The sequence below is a fragment of the Lagopus leucura genome, unplaced genomic scaffold, assembly GCF_019238085.1.
Source record: "Lagopus leucura isolate 7727_CA_CO unplaced genomic scaffold, USGS_WTPT01 Super-Scaffold_100014, whole genome shotgun sequence".
Classification (NCBI taxonomy): domain Eukaryota; kingdom Metazoa; phylum Chordata; class Aves; order Galliformes; family Phasianidae; genus Lagopus; species Lagopus leucura.
In genome coordinates, this window is record NW_024962268.1 from 5,910,603 (window position 1) to 5,935,574 (window position 24,972).

The following is a 24,972-nucleotide window of genomic DNA, read 5'->3' on the forward strand; positions in this document are numbered from 1 at the left end:
ACATTTCAAAGTAACACGTTTGCTTGCTTTTTTAAAAATTGTAACAAGCTTAAAGGAACGCACGTCACTTTGCCTCTTCAGCCTAAAAGCAATAGGCAAGATTACCCTTGTTTTAGGAGTACAAGACCAGTGGACTGCTGGCTTCTGCGTATCTACAACTACCAAGAGTAACTGGCAACCCTTCCTGAGGCAATAAACCTATATCTAGGAGGGTGGTAAAAGAAACTGCCGGGAAAGCTGACAGTGCTGTCGCCTTTCTACAGGTTCCTACATCTGGATCAACCTGCTGAGTTGACTCTTACTCCTTTCCTCCTAAGTCCTGATCGAGAGAGCTTCTCTGGTCCACAGGATAATGAGAATATATCAAAGCCCTGTGGGTCTGAGCATGAGAAGTGGCTGCTGAGAGGGAACTGCAGCAAGTACATCTGCAGAGGAATACAGTTAGCAGGTTAAGTGCTCTGCAGGGCTAAAAGACAAGCTACACTGCCGTTACCTTTTGAGTTGAGAGAAGTCCAACTTGATCAGTTGGATTCACATTTTAGAACATCCTGCGCTTTCTTCAACTGTACTGTGAACAGATTCCTTCAAGCATAGCACTGGCCATGTTGTCACAGTATCTGATAGGAAGGGTGCTTAAATTCAACATGACAGGAAAGAAAAAGGGTGACAGAAGCCTGATGTCATCCCAGTTGCACTGTTAGTAGTAGTCAGTCAGTGAGTGTGCGAAAGAAAAGCAGCTCAGGAAGTGAAGCAGCAGAAAACAAGAAAAGACAGTTTTGTCTCTCAATGCTAAGCGCCAGTAGCATTTTACCACCCTCCCTCCACCATGCCATCTGAATAGCAGAGAGAACCTCATGCTGCCTCAAGTACGTACTGAAGCATAGATGGACCTTTAAGGAACTTAGAATATCTTTGCTTGTTGCGTAGGTGCCATATCACCCTGCTTCCCAGCCAAACCCGCAAGTGAAACACTGCAATGTACAAGTGGGACTGCTAAGGTAATCCTGGACTACACCTCTCATCACCACACCACTACCTGGAGCACCTGCTTCAGAAGCAGCACAGGTTTACCTTCATCTCCTGAGTTGTCTCACAGTCAATGGAACAGTAGCCTAATCTAGCCCCAACAGTTCTGAGCAAAGGTGAACACAGCCCTTTCATGACTGCTTCCAGGGCCTGTCCTGTGCAGAGCAGCAACTCGTGTTCCACACTGCTTCATTGCAGAAACGGGGGCCAACATCCCTGCTCCAAAAATTCTTGCTAAAGGGCAGCTATTGAGTTGCCAAGTTCTGTTCCTGGTCCTACGTTCCATCAGTTGGTGCAGACTGAGTGCAGTCTGATAATGAGGAAACATCTTATTTCCTAGGCTTAAGATCTCAAGAAAGATGAAGATAAAGCACAGAACCCATGCCTCAGTTTGATTCAGGCACAAAAGAAGGGAAAGACAGACAGGAGGGAGCGGGAAACATGCAACAATTCTTACCTCAAGTTACCTTAATCAAACCACAAAAGTACAGTCCTCTCAGCTGCAGCAGTTGATCTCAAGAAAAGAGCAAGACAGGTGGGAGAAGAAAACACATATGCATCTGGTATAAAAAACACAGCAGCTATTCTTCACTGAGTAGAGTGTATAGGAAAGGAAGAAGGGAAGAGGTGGCTGTCCAAAAAGACAAGCACAGTTGCCTGTTAGAATCAGTATTACTCTGCTGTCGTTTGGAAATACTATTCACCTAGTGAAAGGGCATCAAAAAACAAGATTCGGAAGCCTGCTTCTCCAGGAGTTCACAAGGTAGACGTGCAAAATGAGATAGGGCAACTGATCTGCAGTCTGGTCCATGCCTCTGACAGCTACAACCTCACAGCTCTTCTCTTCTGATACACAGTATGGGCAGCAAAGCAGTGCTAGTTTGCCTCGTTTCTCTTTTCTACCGAGGCATTTTAATCAAAACAAAGTATTCACTAAAGCTGTGTGCTCCTACTGTGTGCTAAAGAGTCTTTTCCAAGCAGATGGTCATTCAGAGGCTGCTGACAATGGCCACAAGTGGAAAGGCAGAGGATGCAGTGCTTTGTGCTACCAGCCCCCCCCCCCCCCCCAGGTGCTGGGCTGGTGTCCAGCAGCAGTGAGCTGCCCATGTACTTGCTCCAGGATATCCTCCCACCAGCAAAGAACACCAACTAAAGAGCAGTGGCTAAGGGTTGTTCAGCATCAATCAAGGCCCTTTCTGTTCCTTTCGTCTTGAGGGAAATGAAGTGCAAATACTGAGAAAGTTGCTTTGTAGATACCAGACTGAGGTTTTCATAGTACACCTGCCTTTGGCAAGACAGGTGCACCAGGGGTATGGCAGAATACTGCTGGAAAACCAGATAAAGAAGGAGGGACAAAAGCTAGCAAGGCTTATACCCATAGAAGAGCACCCTGGTACGCATTTTTCCTCTGCCCTTCCACACTGAAGGCATTATCTTAAGCAATTTGAGGGTACATCAAAAGGAGAGCTTAGAACTGACAGTGTTAAAGTCTGAAATGAATTAAAAATACTTTATATGTTGGCATCAGCAAAAGCCAACAGAACAGATACTTACTGAGTCAATAAACACAGAAATGGAAAGTCTAACAACAGCATCAGGAATCAGTTTTGAAAGCAAGCTAAGACAAACTGCATCCATTTACGGAACACTTTTCTTTTTTTCCTTTTTAAATGGGCTTTTCTTTCAAGATCAAAATTACAACCACTGATTTACTTCAATCCACATCAAAGGTTATACATAAATACTGTCATTGATACTGAACATATCAGAATCAAAAGGGAAGCGGAGAATGAGATTTCTGGAAAAGGTGGTAATGGATACACTGCTCCATTTTTGCTCGAATCTAACAAAAAGTAACAAAAATAGATACAGCTGACCCATTACAGATGTTCTAAAATACCCATTATAATACACTTCATTAGTTTAGACAGTAAAAGCTCCATAACAGTCACTAAGTGTGATATTTCAAACTGTTTCGCTTCCTATTTAAAAAAAGAATGCCTCTAAAAAGGTAGATCAATCTTATGAACTTAACTCATACTGCCACTTTATCTGCTAATATCACCTTTTGACGCTGAAGTCATTTCTTTTTCTCCGAAAGTTCATATCAGAGGTTGGCAATGAAAGAGTTGTTTTCCTCACATAGACAATTTCTTAAATAACGAAAGCTTTTTGTTTAAGACAAAAGAACTGCACACGTTAAAGAAAACAAATACAATGAAAAATAATAACACAGAAGCAGAACATTTCATACAGTTTCTATTTCTATTTGCAGACAGATCTAAAAAAGCCTTAGCTCAACTTTTCAAAGTACAACAAATGCATGTGATTATGAATTTTTCTAGCGCTGAAATTCAGCATCAGAGACAGAGCGATTATATCACTTGCAGATAAGTAATAATTAAATCTCCCATCAAGCACACAGAAGAGTTTTGCTTTAGTAACAAGCATTTTTCTGAAACAATATTTCACTTTTAAAAATGCTCCTTCAATGAAAGCACTCACTTTTGAAGCCGCCGGTTCCACTAGTCTCTGACGGTGACGTGCTGAGCTGAAATGACTCTTCTGAGGTGCCCCTTCCTGACAGCGAATGGAGAAAGGAGAGGAACAAGGAGAAAAAGGAGGGAAATGGATCGTGGAGGGGATGGAATGGATGATGTTGGAAAGGGGAGAAGGAGAGTATTTAACTGAACTGTACTTGTCACTAGCTTTGTAAAAGCTTTATGAAATCAAATTCCATTAATTTCATCATACAAATATCAAAGAAAATGAACCTTCTGCAAGTAGCCTTGTTAGGCGTTTACATGGTATTCACAAGCATTTAATAATACTGAGTAGTAAAAATGCACATACACCAGCCTACTTCGTTTCCAGATGCGCACATCAGAATTAAGAAAGATCCATTTTGCTGTCCCACTTAGTCACATTACCTTGCATTTTCTGTATCAGTCTAAGAAGTCGCACACCAAACACATTACAAATTTCTATCTCTTTTGCTGCTCTTCCTGCCCCACAAAACTTTATCAAAGAGGTGTTCCACTAACACATCTAAGAAACACTCTACATTAAAGTGTTAGGTTGAGCAGCTTTTCTGGAAATCGATTCCATTTGTTCTTACTTTTTGACAGACTAAACACATGCCATCAACTGAACATCTTTGTAGTGTCCTGGAAAAATCTATGGGATGCAATGAACTACGAACACAAGAAACTGCCTCCAGAAGATATATTTTTCTGTGTGAATACACAGCTGTATCTAACAGACAAGAAAAGAAGCGATAACACTGCAAGCCACAGAGCAGAAAAGCAAGAACAACGTAGTGAATCAGAGCCCCTTTGGCTTTGTCAGAGTGCTGGGCAGGAGGGCTACTAGGGAGGATGAGCTCTGGTTTCTCTGACATGAGTCTCCAGAAATTCATTCCCATGAATTCAGGAAAACATTAGCTGGAGGTCCTACCAACGTAGCAACAGAAGTGCACAAGAACATGAGGCATTACTGGTTTTGCTGAGCAAAAGTAAAGAGGCGAAAGCCAAGCAAAGTAAGACAGGTAATAATGGAGCAGCATCTAGGTCTGACTGAATCATATCTGCATGATTAGTCTTTGTTCCTGAAATTAACACTACAGAACTGCAGCAGTCAAACTGCTCTGAGGCAACCCCTTGAGAAAGGGCCAAGTCAAACAAATATAAATATACACCATTAAGTTTTCTGGTGAATAAGTGTATCTAGAAGAAGATTCATAGGGAACAGCCACAATTGCACAACTTAACACATGAAAAATCGCACTTTATTTCTCACTATCAGAAGCAATACATAATTCCTGTTAGAAATCTATTAAAAGAGGGGAAAAAAACAACCAGAACAGTTCTACAAATGCAAGCTAGACTTGCTCATATTCCTGAAAAGACGTCATCTGCAGAATTAACTGAAAACAAGTTTATACCCAAATTAGTATTTCCGATAATCATGACTCTGCTTTCCACAAAGTAATTTCTACCCTCCCTTAAAAACAAAACAAAAAAAATAATTAAAAGCCTCCACACTCAATAAGATGCCACGAAGAGCCAGCTTTGTAAGTCAAAAAAGATCTGGTGAAAACAAAGGTTGTACACACTGCAGGAACATTATGTCACATTAACCCAGTGAATTATGGTAAACGTGCAATAATATGAACAGTGCAAACTAACCCCCATTACCCAACTATCCTATTTTCTGAAGATCTGCAAACAAATGCAGTAGTAATTCAGAGGACATCAATACCCACTCCACATACATATTTATAATAAACATCCTCTGCCTCAGTATAAATAGGGTCAGCGATACAAAGGGAGAGTTTTCCGAACACCTTTAAAGCAACAACACCTGTCCTTCCATTACTGAATATTCTTAATTCAGGAGGAAAAAAGTGTTCAAAATGGTAAGCTGTCAGAAAAAAAAAATTACAACAAATAGCCCTCAAAACATGTAGTCCTATTAAGAGAGAAAATAAAAATTGAAATAGTTTTCTCATGACATTTTCTGAGATATGAATCAATCTTATTTAAAAGAAAAAGCACAACTACAGTATGCATGTATTATGCACTCAAAAACTTGATTTGCAGCATTTCTGCATTTTTTACCATTTACTTAAGGTCTGGCAGAAGGTTAGGAAAAACTATCCAGTATGGAACACAAAGTATTCGTGAACATAACATAAGATTTCAAGGTGAAATTGAATTTTTTTTTTTTTTTTTAATGTTGAAATGAATTTAACTGCAAGTTTGAAGAGGGTCTCTCAATCTCTCAAGTGAAGAAGTGATAATGTAATGAGCCCTAATACTCCCTGCCAGTTTTAGTCCTTTAATCCTATGATTATCAGAGCATTAACAAAAACAACACTCTTGTAGTGCCTCAATGCCTATAGAAGAAAAAAAAAACAACACAACAAACAGAATCCAGACCAAACCAGGTCCTCCCCTTTATCGCTTAATACAAACTTTAACACTGTTGAAACACACATTCTCAAAGTGTCCCATTCTCTCCTGTCACGGGTTGGAACCATCATATGTCAACTTAATTACTTTTTTACACTAATCAGCAAGAATGCCAAACTTCAGAGACCCTACCTTCTGTCTTGTTGAGGTTATTAACCCATCTAACATGAAATTCTGGAAATTATTCCCTGTTATCAACAGCTTTTTCCTTCCTACCTCCCTTTTAAAATATACCTCAGAAGCAGTCCAGAGATGTCCAGATAAAAACACAGTTTACACCATGAAAAATCCTGGTACAAAACAGGGATACCATTTCACACACACGAAAGTAGAACCAAATTGATGCAATTGTTCCTATGATGAAGAGTCTTGAACTCTACTAAAATGATATGTGGGCTGCCTGCAATGACACCAGAAACATTAGAACCACAAAAGATTACAAATCAGAATACATTAACAGCACATTTTGTTCGTGTAATATAATCAGATGGGTAGACTGGCAGTGTTAGTATAAACAGGCACATGATGAACAGTTAATAAAACCCAAGACTATCAGATTCATTGTCTTCTGCACTACAGAATGTGGAATTTTCTTTCTTTCTTTTTTTTTTTCCAAATCATAAATAATACATTCTACTCACTTTTGTGCTGCTACTCATGTGGTACCAGACGATTCAACTCTTTGCTAGGATAAGAAATGTGTCATGGTGCAAGTCATGCCATGAGTCCCCACCATGAAGACCAGCAGTAACCAGATTCTGGAGAGTCTCTCTGCAGCTTCCCCGCTAGCTAATTCTTGCCCTAAAGCCAGAGTTCACAATTCCTCCTATCAAGCCTGTACAACTGTTCTGTAAAACTGAAATGGTCTAGACTAAACACAGCTATTACTGGTGCACAAGGGTCACAGCTCATCCGAAAGTCATCCCATTCAACAAGCCCACAGATGTTGTGAAATGGACTACTGATGAGAACCAAGGGACCAATGACTCTTTATGCTGCACTGCTGCTAAAGGTCTCAACATCTAAGCTCTGCTCTCACCAAAATAAAGTAGGAATGAATGTTTACTATTAGGAATTATTAATACAAAGCTACCTTGAGGGTGCAACTGAAATCAGCAGCTGTTAACAGAAACTGCTGAGACTGTGCATACAAAAACAAACAAACAAAAAAAAAACCAGCAACAAAAAAAACCAACACAACTGGAGTTAGAGATAATAAAGGTGAGAGTAAAGAGCAAAGAGAATTAAGTTCTTTCACTCCAGAAGAATTCAAAATTTGAAGTACGCAGAGACATTAGAACACATGCATATGTGTTTCCCATTATACCATAACTTCATGCCCTTTAATATTACACTCTCGCTGATAAAGATTTTCTCTATGCACTCATCAGCTGTATGTACTGTTCCAGACATGGCACAGAAAAAGTCAGGACGAGGGTCTCAGAGGTAGAGTTATTGTTCATTTAATAAGGTGCAGGGGAAAAAAAAAAAATCTACAGGCTGAAAAGTCTAATGCCTTCAGAGAAACTGTCCTGCTACTACCAGCAAAGAACATCCTACAGATCCATGATACCCTGTGAATGTCCTTCCCAGAGAAACAGGCCAGCTGCAATTGATAAATTGATAAAAAGCAATTGTCAGAAAACAAGCTTCCTGTAAAGGTGAACATGACTCAAATCACCATGGGCAGCTGGATGAAAGAAGGCAGACTCTTAAATAATTCCTGTCCAAGGGAAGGCGATACAGGTAGGTGGTATGGAGAACACCGGTCAGGAAGCAGAGCCAGAGAATTATTTCATGATCCAGGTGTGTAATCCAATACCAAAGTCAGGTACTGAACACATTACAGAGCTCTGAAGGCACAGAATCCTGAAAGCAATTATGAGAAGGAAACATGATTTAAGCTGCACAGGTTGGCAAGCCACTTCAACTACCTACAGGCCTTAACACTGCTACCAAAAGCAGGTCCTGTGTAAGAGGGGACATCACTCATTTTTGCGGAAATAGCAAGAGCAAGAGCATCTGAGTTGTTAAGCACATGATCTTATTTGAAGATATTTCTACCTCCAGACTGAAGTGGCAACTGTTTCCTTTTTCACTCCATTTCTCTTAGCTGCAGAACCAAGCTGAGGAGCAACAGCAGCAGCATCCCACACAGACAATATGAATACACCAGCCAACACCACACTGGGTACCTGATGGCTCCACCTGTGGTTGGCACTGAAGAAAAATTCACAACAACAACTCCATTCACGTGGGGCTGGACAAATCTTGATGCTAATGAATCTATTTCTTTGTTTTTGTTATCACCATATTCAACCCCATTTCTCAAGAGCCCATACTCCCTAACCATTATCTCTAAGTACACTTCATCCTCCAAGACTAGCCTTGTGCTATGTCCTTGATGCACAGCTGAATCTGGGATTAAAGTTCCAGACATCTGAGATTCCACACCCTGCAGCGTCCCCCCACTCCAGTCTAAGCATCTCTGCATTCACAGCTAGCAAAAGCTACAGCAGTTACAGCCAAGGCCTGCTGTCAACTGTTCAGACCATCCCCTGAACGTTTTTGTATGCATCACGATCTACCTCCCTCCCCACACTTTCCCTTACTAGATGCACTGTTACCCAACCACTTGTGCTCAGGTTGTAACGCCCAAGTCAGTGTGAGGCCACAGTGCTACGCTGCAGTTAGTATAACATCACACAGTGCTGTATGCCTGCCTCCAAAGTCTTCATCTCAAAGCATAAGTCAAGACTCAGGTCCCTTCCCTTCATGTGTTAATGGTACCTCTAACAAGAGGACTTCAGGAAACACAAGCTAAATTAGTTCAGCCCAGCCTGTGTTTTTCTTCCTTGTATCAAAGTAGGACTGCCAGCTCTGCTGACCATAACGGTCAGATCAGATAAAGGCATCAACTATCTTTACTCCTATGTATGCACAGAACAAATATATTAAGATATAAAATCTTCATAGTTTCACTGAACTAGGCAGTAAGGCAGAGAGCTGTAAAACAAGCAGCTTTCTCATACAGCTCTCCCATGTATGCATGAAGCCACAGCACACATATAGCACACTCTTCATCCACTCTCAAAGTTACGGTTCACTCCTTTTACTGTCCCTATCTGTAATTCATACTTCTCCAAAACAAACAAAGCAGCAAAAAAGTTAAAAAACAACCAAACAAGGAACACCATAAAAACAAAAAGTCTGCTTCAGGGCAAAACACAGTTCTTCATCAGTATATCCAGCCACTTCCTAGAAATAGTTAAGATATGCTATACAGAGAGCACGATTTACGCTCAGTAGCTCAATTCTTGCAAGTAACAATGCAAGCCAACCAAGCGAAGTATCGTCACCTTCTATGAGAAGACCAAGTACACCAGATGCAAGATCAGATGCTCAGTAACCAATTTCTTAGAATTACACTGTACTTACAAACAGATGTAAATCTATAGCAAGTAATATCAGTGGTTAATGATGCTTCATGCAAATTAAATACACTGTATCTTTCCAGCTTTAGAAAAATGATGCTAAAAGGTACCAGTAGAAAACTACAGTGTTGTAAAATAGTCCTGATACTTCTTTTTTTAATCATATACGCAGTATTTTTAATCAATCAAGTGACTGTGAATTAGAAGTTTGTTTCAAGCATGTAAAAACTTTCAATATGTAATTGCCATTTTAATTTCTACCAAATTAGCTAGCAACTTCATTAAATCAGCAAGACACAAGTGTGTACTGTTAAAGTGCGCTTAATTAATGATAAACATGGAAGAGGGTAATTCTATCCAATAAAAAAAAAAGAAGAGAGAATATTATTAAACATATACTGGTTTAGTTCAGTTTCTGTTTGGTTTTTTTTTTTCCCCCTTCCTTAATTTACACTACAGAAAGCTTCAATAAGCTATACTAAAACACATTATCAAAGATGGCAAACTTAACAGTGAACTGTTGAATCCAACTCCAGTACACCACAAGCTCAACTTTTCTTTTTATTAGTAGGAAACATTCTAAACTCTGGAAAGTTTTACTCTGGACACAAATGCAAACTTAAGAAAAAAAGAACATTCAATTTTCAAATTTCTGCCTCTATCATTTCTTCTGAAGCACCTACAAGAGCAACAATGCTACATTTCAGTCCTAGACTACTAGCCTGAAAATTGTATCTGAGGGGTAATTCAGTATTGTTTCTACAGCAACTGCAGAGCTAATGCAGCTAAAAGCAAAGCTGTATTCCGTCCTGAAGCACACACCAAAAGGTAAGCTAACTGCCAGCTGGAGAACAGGACTGAAAACATGTGCAACGCCACAGAGCCTGCAGGAAGGCACATCAGGCAGAAAAGAAAGGTGAGCCCCACTGGAAGTCACCATCATGTCTCTTGGGCACACAGTCCTCCGTGCAGCGCAGCACACACCAAGCCTTAGCCCAGTGCACAGGACAACAAGCTTGACACTGGCAACAGTTTTCAGCCTGAGATCAGGCTTTTCCGCCCACCAGAAATTTCACTTCCAACTACGAACAAAATTACAACAACGCAAGTAAGACACATTGATATTCCAGGCTGCTTCAGTGTACTGAAGACTTGTAATAGAAATCAAAGGAAAATGTGGAATCTTAACATTATTTTTTAAAAAAATACGCAACTGCTGCACATTTCAAAGTGACATAACATTTTCCACATTTTCCTTTAAAAAAAATCAAGTTTAAGAGAAAGCCATTCCATTTGGTACGACACAAACAACACCAGTTGTCATATTACCAGTAAATGCCAAGACTTTCCTCATTCTTCCTCTCTGATTAGTTATTAATGGTAAATGTAACTGGCCAGAAAAGTTTTGAAATTGAATTGACAGAATTTATCAGTCTAGCAAAACAAAAATGGATTCAGTCAATTTTAATAGATTTTATCTTGAAGCAATGAAAAAAAAAAAGTCATGCAAATTGCCATTCACTATTTTCCAAGTAAAATGTGGAACTGCGCTATCACACAAGTCAGAGGGCTGGAGCACCTCTCCTATGAGTTGGGCTTGTTCAGCCTGGAGAAGAAATGGCTCCAGAGGGATCTCATCGTGGCCTTCAGAAGGAATTCTTCACTCAGACAGCGGTGAAGCCCTGGCACAGCTGCCTGAAGAAGCTGCTGGTGTCCAATCCTTGGAGGTGCTCAAGGGCTGGATGTGCCCTGGGCAGCCTGGCCTGGTGGGGAGCAGCCAGGGGGTGGAGCAGGATGAGCTTTAAAGGTCCCTTCCAACCTAAACAATTCTATAATTCCATGACTCTATTATTTTGAGACAGTTTTAATGACTCATTATATAAAGATGGAAAATACCAAGTTACAACACTGTATATTTTGAAATGTACCAAAGATCCACTTTCATTCTGTCACCATTCCATGTTTTTGTAGAGTTTTATTAACAGAACTGTGACTACAGAGAAAATACAAGAACAAAAGGACAAAAGAAATACATAAACTGGAATGAAAAAATCTTGGTTTAGAATGTATGTTTGTTTTTTTCCCTAATCCTTAATCAAAAGACACAATTCAGTCTCTGATGATTTTAGAATGTAGCAAAGGAAGGACTACAGGACTGACACACAACTGAGTCACTCCACATTACCAAAAATTTAAGTATCACTGCAAGACTAATTCAGTATGTAGTATTATCTACTTATAGTTCTGTTAGTTATATGACAAGTCATGAAGTCAATATACTGCAAAAGCAATAGCATTTCTTCATGCACACAGCTTCCTTATATTGGTTACCTATTGATCTGTGAGTACTGCCAAGACTACTTCTGTCAGATAAGTGTTTGATAAAAAAAGATTGCTAATTAGATACAGCCTGTTCAGGCATTACAGGTATTTCATACCTACCATCTTGCTCCCTGCCATAACACATTCTTGAACTGTATTTGAAGATACAGGTCTGACATCTTTGTATTGTGCTATAGCTGATAGCCAACAAAATGGCCTGTTTTAAGGTCATGCAATGCAATCACGGTAACAAGAGGCAACCAGAAAGGTCATTGGACCCTGCAGTCTTGGACAGAACACTTAATTCCCTGTGCCTCAACCTATCAAAGAAATAACGAAATGCTGTCTGTGTTTCAATGACGACAAGACACTGGGAAAGAATTAAACAAAGATGCAGTCATTCAAAACATTAAGTAGCTTTGAGATTTCAGTGCTATGACTGCAGATTGGTTAATCAGTTTTCCTGAGCATTTTTCCCCACAATTTAAGGCTTAAAAGCAATTTTAAAAAATCTATGTATGGAGAAAGAGGTAGCTGGAATATGCAAGGAGAAGGAGAAAGGGAAGCAGCATGCAATTCTAGAGCTTGCCATCAAAAAAAAAAAGAAAAAAAAAACAAAGTCATGGAACTACAAGAAAGAAAACAATAACACTAATTTAAAAGAAAAAGATAGCAACTAGTCTGCTTGAATGAAATGACACTGATAACATACCAACGGTGAAAAAGATAAAAAGTGTAAAAAAAAACAGGTTACTGAAGAAGGTATACAGAATGTGAAAGATTGGTGACAACTGAAAAGATGAATGAGAGTAGAGCCAGACCACCCTACAAGTGGTTTGACAACTCTGAACTGAACATTCTGATGACGCAGTTTGAGGTAAAAATATATGCAAGTCTTTCACTCATGTGAAAAGTAACAGTGCAGTACCTTCCCTCATCTTAGTCTCTGGGTCTTCACCAACATACTGTGAATTACAAAATAAAACATTGTGAAATAAACTGTGATCTTCAAACAGAAGGCCATACAGTGTGCCAAGCGTGGAAGTTGGGTCAAGTTGCAAATTCTGTGATAGTTCTTCCCTTTCAAATTTCGATTCAGACAAGTGTGAAATGATTTTATCATTACTATTATTCTTTAACTAATAAGATGGCCATTTCTTGCTGATCTCCAGTGCCTTCAATTTAGATCTTCAGTGTAATGCTTAGGCTCTGTGCCAATCTCCACAGGCTCATGAAAACCATTTCTATTAGAGAGCCATCTCACAGCACAACCAATACATAATAAATACAAATATGCTATCGAGTCACAGAATCTAAAGAAGCAGAAGCAATGTGTCAACAGTTACACAAAAAAAATCTTGTATAGTATTAAGCAAGGCGATCTTTATAATAGTCACGGTCAGAAATAAAATCAGTAAAAAATATTTCAAAACTGTAGCTTCCATTTTAAACAATAAAACAAAAACTGAAGAAAAAAAGAAAAAAAAAAAAAAAAAGGAAGAAAACAAAACAAACTCCCAACCTTTGAAAGTTATCTCCCAAGGAGAACAGAACTCTGAAGCCAGGACTGTATACTATACCAATTAATCTGTCCAGCAATAGAAACTTACAGGTAAGCAATGCAAAAAATTCATCTGAGGTAACTCGCTGTATGCCATTCTTGCAGAACAGACATAGAGGTTAAACTTTGTGTAGCAAAAACATGTAGCTAACAGGTCTGCTCTAATTGCCTGGCAGTCTAACCCATTAGTCAGCCGAATACCCTCCCATTAGCACTGCTTGTTATGGCAGTGTCTTCATCTCCTGGACCGTATCCTGTTGAACACAGATGTTACAGCATTTGTTTGAACAAAAAACATTCAGGCATTTTGAAGGAAAGGAAAGAATGAATATCTGACAGGATTTTCATTGATTGCTGCATTTTCTCATCGATACTAGAGAAAACACACACGAAAAAAAATTGCTGTTTTAAATACTATCTTTTTGTAGAACAGCCCCTTGACAGAAACATATCAATTTAGAAGTGCATGAATTTTCTCCCTGAACCTCGTTAGAGCTTGAAGACATGTGCACACACTTCACATACCTATAAGCCGAGCCAGCTTCACTGACTTTGGCACAAGAAGAGCTTAGTATTGATCCGTCAGAGAGACTCCACATCAGAGAGAAACTACACTAAAATAATTGAGAGTGTCTTTAGGGAGAAACAGAATAAAATAAATAAACTACTGTGGTTTGCAGCAGTGCTAAAAATCTACCTGAGATGCTCCACACTCACAGCTGAGACATAACAAAGGGCATAAGGTCTTAAGAAACCATTAAAGAGGCATCTGTCCTGAACACTTAAATGAAAATCTGGAAATGGAAAGGAAGAAAATAAAATAAATGCATGTATAAAATACGCGATTGTTTCATCACAATTCTATTCTAAAATTCCAAAATACTTGGTTTAAAAAAAAAAAAAAAAGACAACACCAAGATCCATTATTCCATGATTTTGTCAGATGCTGAAAAATCAGCAAGACCCAAGACGCAGTGTCACTAAGAACTCAAAAAGAATGGGTATAAAGCGAAAGTCAAAAGACAAAGAGCATAGCAAGAAAGTTAGCATTACTAAAAGAGCAAAGCGTAAGCAATATAAGCAAGCCAAAATACAAAGACTCATGAACGACTTTTTACACAGGTTGATAGTAATAGGACAAGGGAGAATGGTTTTAAACTGAGACAGGGGAGGTTTAGGTTAGATTAACATTAGGAGGAAGTTTTTCACTAAGAGGGCAGTGACACACTGGAACAGGCTGCCCAAGGAGGATGTAGATGCCCCATCCCTGGAGGCATTCAAGGCCAGGCTGGATGTGGCTCTGGGCAGCCTGGTCTGGTGGCTGGTGACCCTGCACATAGCAGGGGGTTGAAACTACTCGATCTTTGAAGTCCCTTTCATCCCAGGCCATTCTGTGATTCTATGAAAAAAAAAGCTATGATAGAAGATGATGAGCTTAGGGTGGTAACAGCGTAGACGAGTCAAGCAATTGCTATTTGAGAAATCAAGCTTAGAAATGCAATGCAATGTCAGCATATAATCAGGAATTTACCCCAGTTTACCACATTACCGAGCTTGCTCTCTTCAGAAGATCAGAACAAAGAAAAGCATGCCCCACCTAGCAAAACCACCTTTACCTCCAAGCTTCTACAGCCATCCCACACAGGTTTTGACCAATTTGCCCTGAGAACTCAGTTTACAGAGAAATAGGACTATTCAGGGCAGAAGTGATAGAATAAGAAAATGCTAATCAGCTTCATGCTCAAGGTCAAAATCTGCTATTTATTATTTTCAGCTAGCCAGAAATACAGCCCAAAACCACAAGATACTTAATAGTATATATTAATAGTATTGATGTAAGTGCAGTAGTGATCATCTTGCATGTTTAAACACAAATACATACTACTGCGTCTTGAAGAACCAAATAAGAAAATAGAACACGAACCAACAAAGAATCAGAGCACCATAAAATACACCTTTTATACTGGGCATAAACATTTTGCCGCTCCTAACTGTTGTTCTTTTTTTTTGCATTGCTCCTTCCATTCCTGGACTTCTCTACATTTACTAAAATCTCAAGAAAAAATTGAAGTAATTTAAAACTAGAAACCATGTTCACAAGAGGCACTGGATACCTAAAAATCAATCTTCTACTCACAACCCAAATAGTCCAGCTGTGCCTTTGAGTGCTGTATTTAGAAAACATAAGATAATAGGAATTATTTTCAGGTTCTCCTACGTGTAAGTTCTGACTGCTAGATTCCCTGAAGTAAAGGTAGGAATCGTGTATAGTTAGTTTTTTTTAGAGCAACTCAAATGCTATCTTCCTTGTTTTAGCATAATTAAAAGGATAATAAGGTTTTTAAAAGCTATCTGAAAACCTCAAAACAGAAGTTAACACAATCATCCTGTTTTACCACGTCTCCCCTACGTTTCAAGCAGGAGAACCCTCATTAGTTGAAAAGCATCTTCACATATGTTTCTGTATTGAAACATTTCTGATACAGCATCCTTTACCTGCAGGCAATGCATAGTAAAACTAGTTTGTACAAAGTAGTCACCTGGTACTTGAACATAGAGTAAGAGGAGCTACTAGTTATCAGTTACGCCATGAGCCCCATCATTTAACTAAGGCCACCCAGTGCCTTCTATAAGATAGTGACTTTGAATACTTCAGTGTCTTCTGAAACTTGATTTTTTTCCTTCACAGCATGTATACAAAAACTAAGTTTTGGTATACTGCTGCTGAAGCGGATCTCTCACTGACAGAAGAGCTTAAAAATGCTTTCAGAATATTCAGTGCACCTGTTCCCTTGCTTTGCCACAACAAATCTTGAAATTCAGTGAAGAAAGACATCCAGGTGCCATCCACATGTTATCTAGTATCCAAATACGAACACAAAAATAGGGTTTTCAGAAAGGACTAACTACTCCAAATGTAATGTGCTCTGTAGACACTCAGAGTTTAGTACCTAATGCCTATACACAGCCTGCTTGTTCTCAAAGGAATGGACACTGAGTGCAGTTATACCTTTTAGCACAAATCCAAGCTACTATGATGGAGTTCCACATTTGAGAAGCAAAATCTAGAAGGGCTTCAAGGAGAAGGTGGGTGAGATGCAACAGAAACACGAAAGCAGAAGCTGCGATCAAAAAACTAAAGAAGATTAGAGAAAATATGAGTTGCTGATGGAAAAAAACATTTTCTGATTTACTTGTCCTGTAGAAGGTAGAGTTAAGATTGCAGAAGAATTCAGTGCTACTTCAATGGAGATAAAGCAAAGCCAAGAGGAGAAAATTTAAAGAAACTACCGAACTAATTTTCCTTCATGATCTTCACAATTGTTTGTGCTTTTTTTATGTAGTTTTACCATAGCATAGCAATTAGCACTGCTATAAGCAAAAATATTTATTGCTTTAACCTTTTAGAAAGAGGAATTAATAGAATGTCAAAGTCAGTGGGCAATTCTGATAAAACCTCTACTCAAGAAACTGAGAATTTAAGACTTAGACTGGGTGGAAACAAACCTGAGAAATCATCTTGTCAAACATGACACGTGAAGCAGCACTGGAGGGAAAGGGAAACGCAACAAACTCAAGTGAAGGTCTTAAGAAGAATTTAAAAATGAAGAATTACAGGTTTTATCAGCTGCAACACAGTGAGTAAAGAAAAACTGTTAGTTAACAAAACAATCTGTCAAGCTAAGAACTACCCACTGGATTAAGGAAAAAAAAAGGTCTTAATCAGAAGTTCATTTTCTCCATGCAGATCTTATTCCTATTATTACTCAATAGTTAAGTAAAAAAATACTATGGGTTTTGGGGTATGCCAAGTGACTCCAACAGGAGCTAAGCAGCACACAGAGAACTTTGAAAAACTAGTTTTCTTTATGACCTGTAGAACACAACCAAGTTCAGTCCAAAACATTACATGTTCCACCTCTGAGCTCACTGTAGCATCTGACATGAAGGAACATTAAGTCTACACTTTGCATTCCAAACCTAATACAAAACAGTCAGTCAGCTTGGTGACATATTGTAGACATTATCAAGAAACGTTACTGCAATAAACAAAGGGCATTAGAGAGAAGTGTGATATGGACCACAGGCACCAAATCTGGCCTCATGCCAAATATTTTAGCTCTGAATGCAGCAAGCAGGATTGTTTATTTATTTACTTACTTAAGCCCCTGAAATAAAATGACCACAATGCCAAGAAAAGCAAAGACAGAAGCAATGGTTAACTCTTTCTGGAAAGCTTTCACAGTTCAAACAGCAAAATGTCTGACTCACATGGTCTTTTCCAGGCACCTGATAAACACTTAACAATGCATGAATGCCTGGAGAACAGAGGGGAATTAGCTGATCAAGAGATTGTACGCTTTGTTAGGTCCACAGACATGACAGATAATGAGAAAAGGAAAAGCGTTCTTTACATCGGTGTTTCCTCTCTCCAACGGCTTTTGCTAGCAAAACACAGCTATCACCATCTATCACTATTTAAGCATGCAAAACATCTATTCTGTCCTGTGCACATCACAACAACAGATCCACGACGACCTGCCTTCTACCACTGTCCCTAGCATAACTTAAAAATAAAGATGGCTCCATCAGAAAACACATATATATATATATATACACTGTATATAGTGTTAATTTTATTTTTTTTTACTTTATCCAACCGATCACTGAACAGTTTGTCTATACCTCACATAAATCAAGAATTCTAGAGTCACAATTTATGTTGTTTTGAGCACTACCTCACCGATGTAGCCCCTCAAGTAACTGTGTTACACAAGACTGGAGCCAACTACTGAGGATGTATGCAGAGTACAGTCACAAAGCTATTCATGCACAATGCCAGAAGCCCTCTACCTTCCCCTCAATTCAGCTTTGTTTCTGGTTTTCATCTTTTGCTTCTGCATGAGGTTCCACACCCCTCCACAGACTTATTCTTCCCCTTCCTCATGTTCAGTAAGAGGCAGAGCCATGCACAAAGTCCAATTCATAACTGTACAACTCCTCTCACCTAGCACAACAGAGAACTGTTATACACAGCATTCAAACCAGTGGAAAACACATAGAGACTTTACAGAGCCTCACAGATAAGCTTTATTTTTCCAGTCTTCAGCCTGCAACAGAAGCCACAGTCGAACTAACATTCTCCAATTCTTACCATAATTCCTCCTAGCACACAACATGAACAGCATTCAAGAGACAGTTACAGCCTCACTGATATATCCATTATTCACCTATGAGATACAGCTTCCCAGCTGAACTTTCCATTTCATGTGTCAATTATTTCAGCAGGAATTATTTTCATGAAGATTCCTACTCCAAAAAAGACATGTCAACTAAGGAGCCATGGATAAGGTCATTTTTCTTAAGAAATCCCTTCCCTTCTGTTTAGTTTCTTGGATCGCATTTTTAGGAATGCCAATAAGTAAGGACCTGGAAAAAAACATCCAACATTTTCTGTTCTGCTAGGACTAGATGTTTTGTATAGAATATTTCTAAGAGTGCCTATAAAAGCCAACTATTTTCCTGTATCAGAGGTAGAGTAAAGGAATCACTAAAGCCACAATTACCCTGCTCCTTGCAATCTTTGCTATCAAGACATGGAATGTGCACAAACAGACTCACCAGTTCACAAAGAAACGCAACCCTGCATTTGTACTGCACTTTCATTCATGCTGTCTGCTTCCATTTCTATAGCAATGACTCTGAATTAAGGGTGAAATTCTTTTCAACTCATCCTCCAAAAATTTGTGCGAAGTACAGTATTAAAAGTCCTTCAATGGGATTCTTTTCATGTCATATACAATGTTAACTAGGCAAATTTAATGCAATTCAGTCACTCCAAATTTACAGAAGCCTTACATACCTGTCAAAAATTTCCAGCATTTACAAAGAAAATACATACTCGTGAACAAGAAAGCAAATCAATGCAGTCTTTTCTTTGACGTTTGGGAGTTTCCACATATAGCTAATTTATTTGCTGTTGGTCAATTTCTCTAAAAGTCTGATAAAAAAAATCTCATGTAATTACCTCAGGATTTACAAGACACTGCTTACTAACCACTTAAGAGGCAGAAATGAAATTAGCAAAAAGGAAAGGGAAGGCCTGAAGCATCCAGCACATCTGTTCACAAAAGAGAAAGCTTCATCAGCTCTGGAAACATGACTGAAGCCATTTGCATCTGGCAGCAGGATTTCTCCCACATTTCCATACTTCTCTAAGTGTCTGTAGGAACAGTGTGTTACCTGCACACACCATCACTGGATTTTGGAACTTTTGTTTAAGCCAATATAAAACATACCACCTCAGATCAATGCCTACCAGACAAAGTTGTGGAAGAAAGCTGAAATGTAATGCCTTAGCAGGACATAGTCCAGATCTGTGAGGAAGAATGTGTAAGTAATTAACTGCTTTCATTTTTATTGTTTATTTGGAAAAAAAAATCCTATTTCAATCCATATTAAGTTATACTTCAAACTCCATAAGCTATTTTCTCCTTACTTTTCTTTCAAATAAAAACTGTTCTTTTCAAATAAAAACTGTGAATCTTAATTAAAGATAAAGAGGATGTTTCATAAAAACTTACTTACTGAGTACATGCAACAGAGCTCTGTATTCAGGAGATTTTATTTTTCTATGAATATAACAAGTAATGACTTGAAGAAAAAACTTGCACTACACACTCAGGTTGCAATAAATGAAAGCTCGGTTTCTCTTCACAGCCTAAGCACTTAGAAAACCTTCCCAGATCAACCAAAAACAAGATTTACCCAAGTCTGCATATTTACTTACAGCTTACATTTTGAGATTCAATTCAAGCTGCTTCCTGGCTTTTTTTAAACACAGCATGATGGTACATGGTATCAAACACAACTACATCAGTTTCCCATCTAAAAGGAAATGGTTTGTGTCCTGTAAACCAGGCTTTGAAGCAAACTGCGTACAAACAAAAAAGAAGAGCAATTGCAGAAATCTGACTTTTAAGTAGGTGCTGTTTCACACTGTATCACTGGTTTATCAAAAAACCCACACTCTGGAGAACTGTGTGCTTCAACAAAAGAAGCACACTGTTTTTAAGCAGATTTATCTTCTTATAGCATTGCTATTTCTAACCCAAAGAAGTTACAAAGACCTATGAAGTAAAGTCAGTCAACCTGTCATTAACTATAGCTTCTTCAGAATAGTCTTAACCTTTTTAGGCTAAGGCTTTTTATTTAAATAAAGAATAAATCCTACTCTGAGCATTCCCTGCAGCCTTTACAGGAAAGGCTCTGTTACACATGAAAAAGAAGAACAGAAAAAAACATACATAGGTTAATTCCACAGAACAATATAATGGTAGATTTATTTAACAATAACAAAAGCCAGTAAGAATCCAAGCTACTACTACTACAAAGTAACCAATTCATTATTTTGGACTGAGAAGGTCAAGCGTCAATCAAAGAGCCAACTCAGGGACTTCATCTAATCAGTATTTACTAAGGAGAATTAAACAGGGGCTGCATTCTGTATCAGGTCATATGATCTGCACTCCAGCTTGCAAATTCATCATACTAGTCTCTAGGCTAACCACACGAACAGATGGAAGGTGAAAAAAACAGTGGAACAGAAGACAGAGAATGAGAGGACAATGGGAAAACCGCTTTACTTAAAGGACTAAAATGAAATTTCAGCGTAAATTGGATCTCAGCCTCTCCCATCTTCTCCTAGATGACAGTATTTCATTCTGTACACTTCTGAGCACTGGCTGTTTTTTCCCACCCCAGAATCAGACTCTAATGGCAGACGTGAGGTACCAATCTTTAAAAATTACTGCATTCACTGTATGTATGAATAGGATCTTTCTGATACTACAATTATTCATGGCATGACTTTCAATACTATGAAACGATCACCAGAGCATATGTAGGAACAAGCAAGCATTCTCTAAAATATTCTTGGAATCCATTCAGGATTACCTATTTAAGTAACAGAAGACAAAGAAAATTCCCTCAAAAGGGGTGCTTGAAGAACTCAACAATAGGTTTCACATCAAGTTTTTACGTTATCCCCTAATCAGAAAAGACTGCCGTTCGATTCTTGTCAAAGGGCAGAAATCCGGTTTACATGACTCAATGGATTAAAGAAGGTTTAGGAAAAGGAAATCCGGTCTCACTATGAAGATCTACCTCACGAAACTTTTAAATCCCCCTTTAAGAGCTGGCACAGGCGATCCCAACCTGCAGCCGAGATGCCCCTTTCCGCGGTACAATCAACTAACAGAACAGATTTAGGACTTAAGGGATTAACATCGCAGAGTCCGTTTTTACCAAAGAAGTTCCCCTCTCCACATGAACGAATGCTCTCGCACACGAGTCCGGGAGCAGCCAGCGGGTCCCAAATGCCGAGAGGCCGCCTGGTTCCCACGGCCCTCCCCGCGCTACTTCTGGACGCGGCCCGCAGGCTGCAGCCCTTCGCCCGTCCGACAGAAAGCGCCACGTGATCAGCACCAAGTTGGAAGCGCGGATCAGGAGCGAGCCCGCAACTTCAGCACATTTTACGCGTTACGCGCCGCTCTACGCCGCCTAAGAATAACGATCCCAGCCACGGGGAGGCTTTCCTTCCCTCCCTGCTCCCACCGAAACCCTGCGGATGTGAAGGAAAACAAAAGAAAGGAAGCAGCACATTCATCGCCGAGCGCGACCGGAGCGGAGGAGCTCGGCGAACAATGGGCGCAAGCGGTGCGGGGGGCGACCCGCGTGCCGCCGCTGCTCCGGCACCGCTCGGCCCGCAGCGCCCCGTCTGCCCGCCCGAGCTCCGCCCGATGCCGCGCTACCTGCGGGGACATCTCCCCGACTTTCGGAGCGCCGGCGGAACGCTCGCTCGGGAGGCGACCGCACGGCGACGGCGCCGCACCACCCCTAGCTGAGCGTGCCTGGAACCCGACGGCGGACAAAACTTTCTCCCCCGTAATGACCGCGCTTTCCCGCACCTCCGCCACGCTCGGGCGGCGGCGAGGGGGGTGGGGTTGCGGAGCGGCCACCGCCTCCCCGCACCGCGCCGCAGCCCCCGACGGCCGCGCCGCTCGGAGCCCAACTCCGCCGCGCCTCCCGCCCACAGGTGTCCGCAACCCGCGGCACGCCCCCGCGCCGCGCGGCAGGTGAGGGCGGCTCCCGAGCGGCGGGCGGCGGCGCCGCGCGGCCCTACCTGCAGCCCCCGCCTGCGCAGGATGCCCGGCGCGTCCATGGCGCCGCTCCGCCGGCCGGCCGCGCCGGACTGCCCCGAGCCCGCGCGCCGCTCCGCATCCCTGCAGCTGCCGAGCGCTGACATCACGGCGGCGCCCATTGGCGGCGAGCGGTCACGTGGCCCGGCGAGTTGTGCACCTCGGCAACTTACAGCGGCGCCGGCGGGGCAGCCCCGAGGACCGCGCCGAGTTTCCGCACACGCGAAGCGCAGCGGTAACGGCGCCTCGCAGCGGCGCCCCTACGAGAGGGCCCGGCGGTCCCCTCGTGCCGGGCCGCAGCTCCGCCACCGCCGGCGAGGACCCGCGACAGGCATCGCCCCCGCCCGCGGGGAGCGCGGTTCTGTGCACAGCCGCCACGGCACTTCCGGCCCCGGCGCCCACCACCCGGGCCGTGCCATTCTAACACCTTGCGAGACTACGAACCCGGCAACCGTGTAAAGCTGGCCGTGCTTCCTGCCCAAAGCTTTGTATGCACATCGGGGGAAGTCTTGTCAGTGCTAATCCCCATAAACGCTCCTATACACTTCTGCAGTGGGGCATCGCCAGGCCGCTCCTACAAGCAGGAAGCCTCCCGCACCTGGGAGGCGTGCGTGCTCTCCAGGCATAGCGCGTCCCTCAAACGAACAGTGACCAACACTGTCGGACAGAGGCTGAGCAAACCCAGGCTCAGTCCAGTGAGGCCTTGGGCACTCCTCCTGATCACGTCTGGCAAATGGCACGAACTCCCCCTCAGCTTCTCTCTGTGTAACTGGACCCACTAACTTCAACAGAAGTCTGCTTTTCCCCGAGTCATATCCCAATCATATGGCTTAAGGAATTTCTCACTTTCAAGTGTCTGATTCTTCACAAGACTCCATAACACAACAGCAGAATCCAACTCGAGGAACATCCATCTTTTACCTAAAACACACAGGTACACCTGCAGACATGCGTTCTCTTCCCACTGAGAACAACACGTCCCACAGCACTTCTGGAGAGCAGCAAGCATGGACACAGACAAAGGTACATTTCTTACTAAAGGATACAAATGGAGATAGAAATCAAGGTTGCATTCACCTATTAACAGTCTAAGATGAGGATTATGACAATCACGCCCTTAAATCTAGCATGAGAAAAAAGTATTGATTTCCTGTCAGACAGCATCATCTTGAGAAGCAGCCCATGTACTTTCCACAGCAGCAAAACCTGCTAGAGGCAAAAACATTTGGAACGAGAATGAAGGATTGCTGAAAGGATAACACTAAGCAGTAACAGCTTATGTGAAGAACCACAAAGAAGAGGCTCCTGTATTTGCCTGCTTCTACTTTTCTCCCTACAATTGAAATGCATTAATATGCTTGTTTTTCACTTTTAAAAGTAGTGAGAACATTTGAGCTTTTTCATTAGGGTGCATTTCTCTGAGATCAGAGGGAAAAGAGTCATTTTTTATCAGTTATAGTGACACTGCCTGGGGGCATTTCCCCCTCCCTGCCTCCAACCCAAAACACACTCACACCATCAGGTCACTGGCTCAAAACTTATCACCACCAATGTCAGCTCCAGGATCAGAGCTGCACTTGAGCTCATGGAGAAAGAAGTCACTCAGACTGATTCCACAAGAGGGAGACCAGGCAATGAAAAGCACTGACTGGGGCCAGGAGGGAGAATTCTGACCATGGGGTAACAAAGGATATTTGACTCTCCTAAATTCATTTCATTCTGAAACACAACCTGTCTTTAAACAGCATGCTGCAGCTAGTGGAAAACTTTCAGGTCTGGAGAACCAAACTGAAGGATGCCTGGGATCCCTCAGATCCTCTCGTGAAGCAAGGAAAACTGAATTTACACTAAGGAGATAGGGGATCTCCTCTCAGCTCCTCCTTTCCCCATTTCCACTTAAAAATAAGCCATAATCTCTTTCTACATTATTAATACTTTAGAATTTTCTCCACATCATTCAGGATGCACATGCTCTAACGTTTCAGTACTTCTGTTTCCAAAGATGATGCAGGCAAATGAATCACAATTCAAATACTGCGGTGTTCCCAGTGAGGATAGGACAAATGAATCTGAGGCAATGACCAGACTGCCATATTTCAAGAGTGAGAGGCAAAAGGGTACTGTCTGTCCCTTGTGGTTCACAACCAGGTTCAGGGGCAAAGCTGTTTGCATTTATGCATGCAGTCCTGCATATGTATTTATATAAGCTTTATTTCAATCACTGGAATAGAAAAAACCTCCCAGCACATGACTTACCAGTTCCTTTAAAGGTGAAGAATACTGAAGTTTTAAATGTTTTTTTCATCAACGAGTTTAACAAATCTAAATATACATAATATAAATATATGAATGAAAAGCACTCTCCCATCTAGCTGAGAGGTCTGTAAGGCATGAAAAATTCTACAGATTTATTACTCAAACAACAACAGCACAACAAAAATCACAGCACAAAGTAA

The 24,972-nt window shown here is 41.0% G+C and overlaps 1 protein-coding gene across 2 annotated transcripts in view; it reads right to left on the reverse strand.

Annotated features, from left to right (window-relative positions):
- The window catches only part of MAST4 (microtubule associated serine/threonine kinase family member 4), a 193,308-nt gene extending 170,753 nt beyond the window's left edge, over positions 1 to 22,555 (reverse strand). The window contains exon 1 of one of the 2 annotated variants that reach the window (XM_042875163.1): positions 22,501 to 22,555. In XM_042875163.1, the coding sequence (XP_042731097.1) occupies positions 22,501 to 22,539 (39 nt within the window). In that variant the 5' untranslated portion in view covers positions 22,540 to 22,555. The remainder of the gene's footprint in view (positions 1 to 22,500) is intronic. The other variant, XM_042875166.1, reaches the window with a different exon arrangement.
- Between the last annotated feature and the right edge of the window lie 2,417 nt (positions 22,556 to 24,972).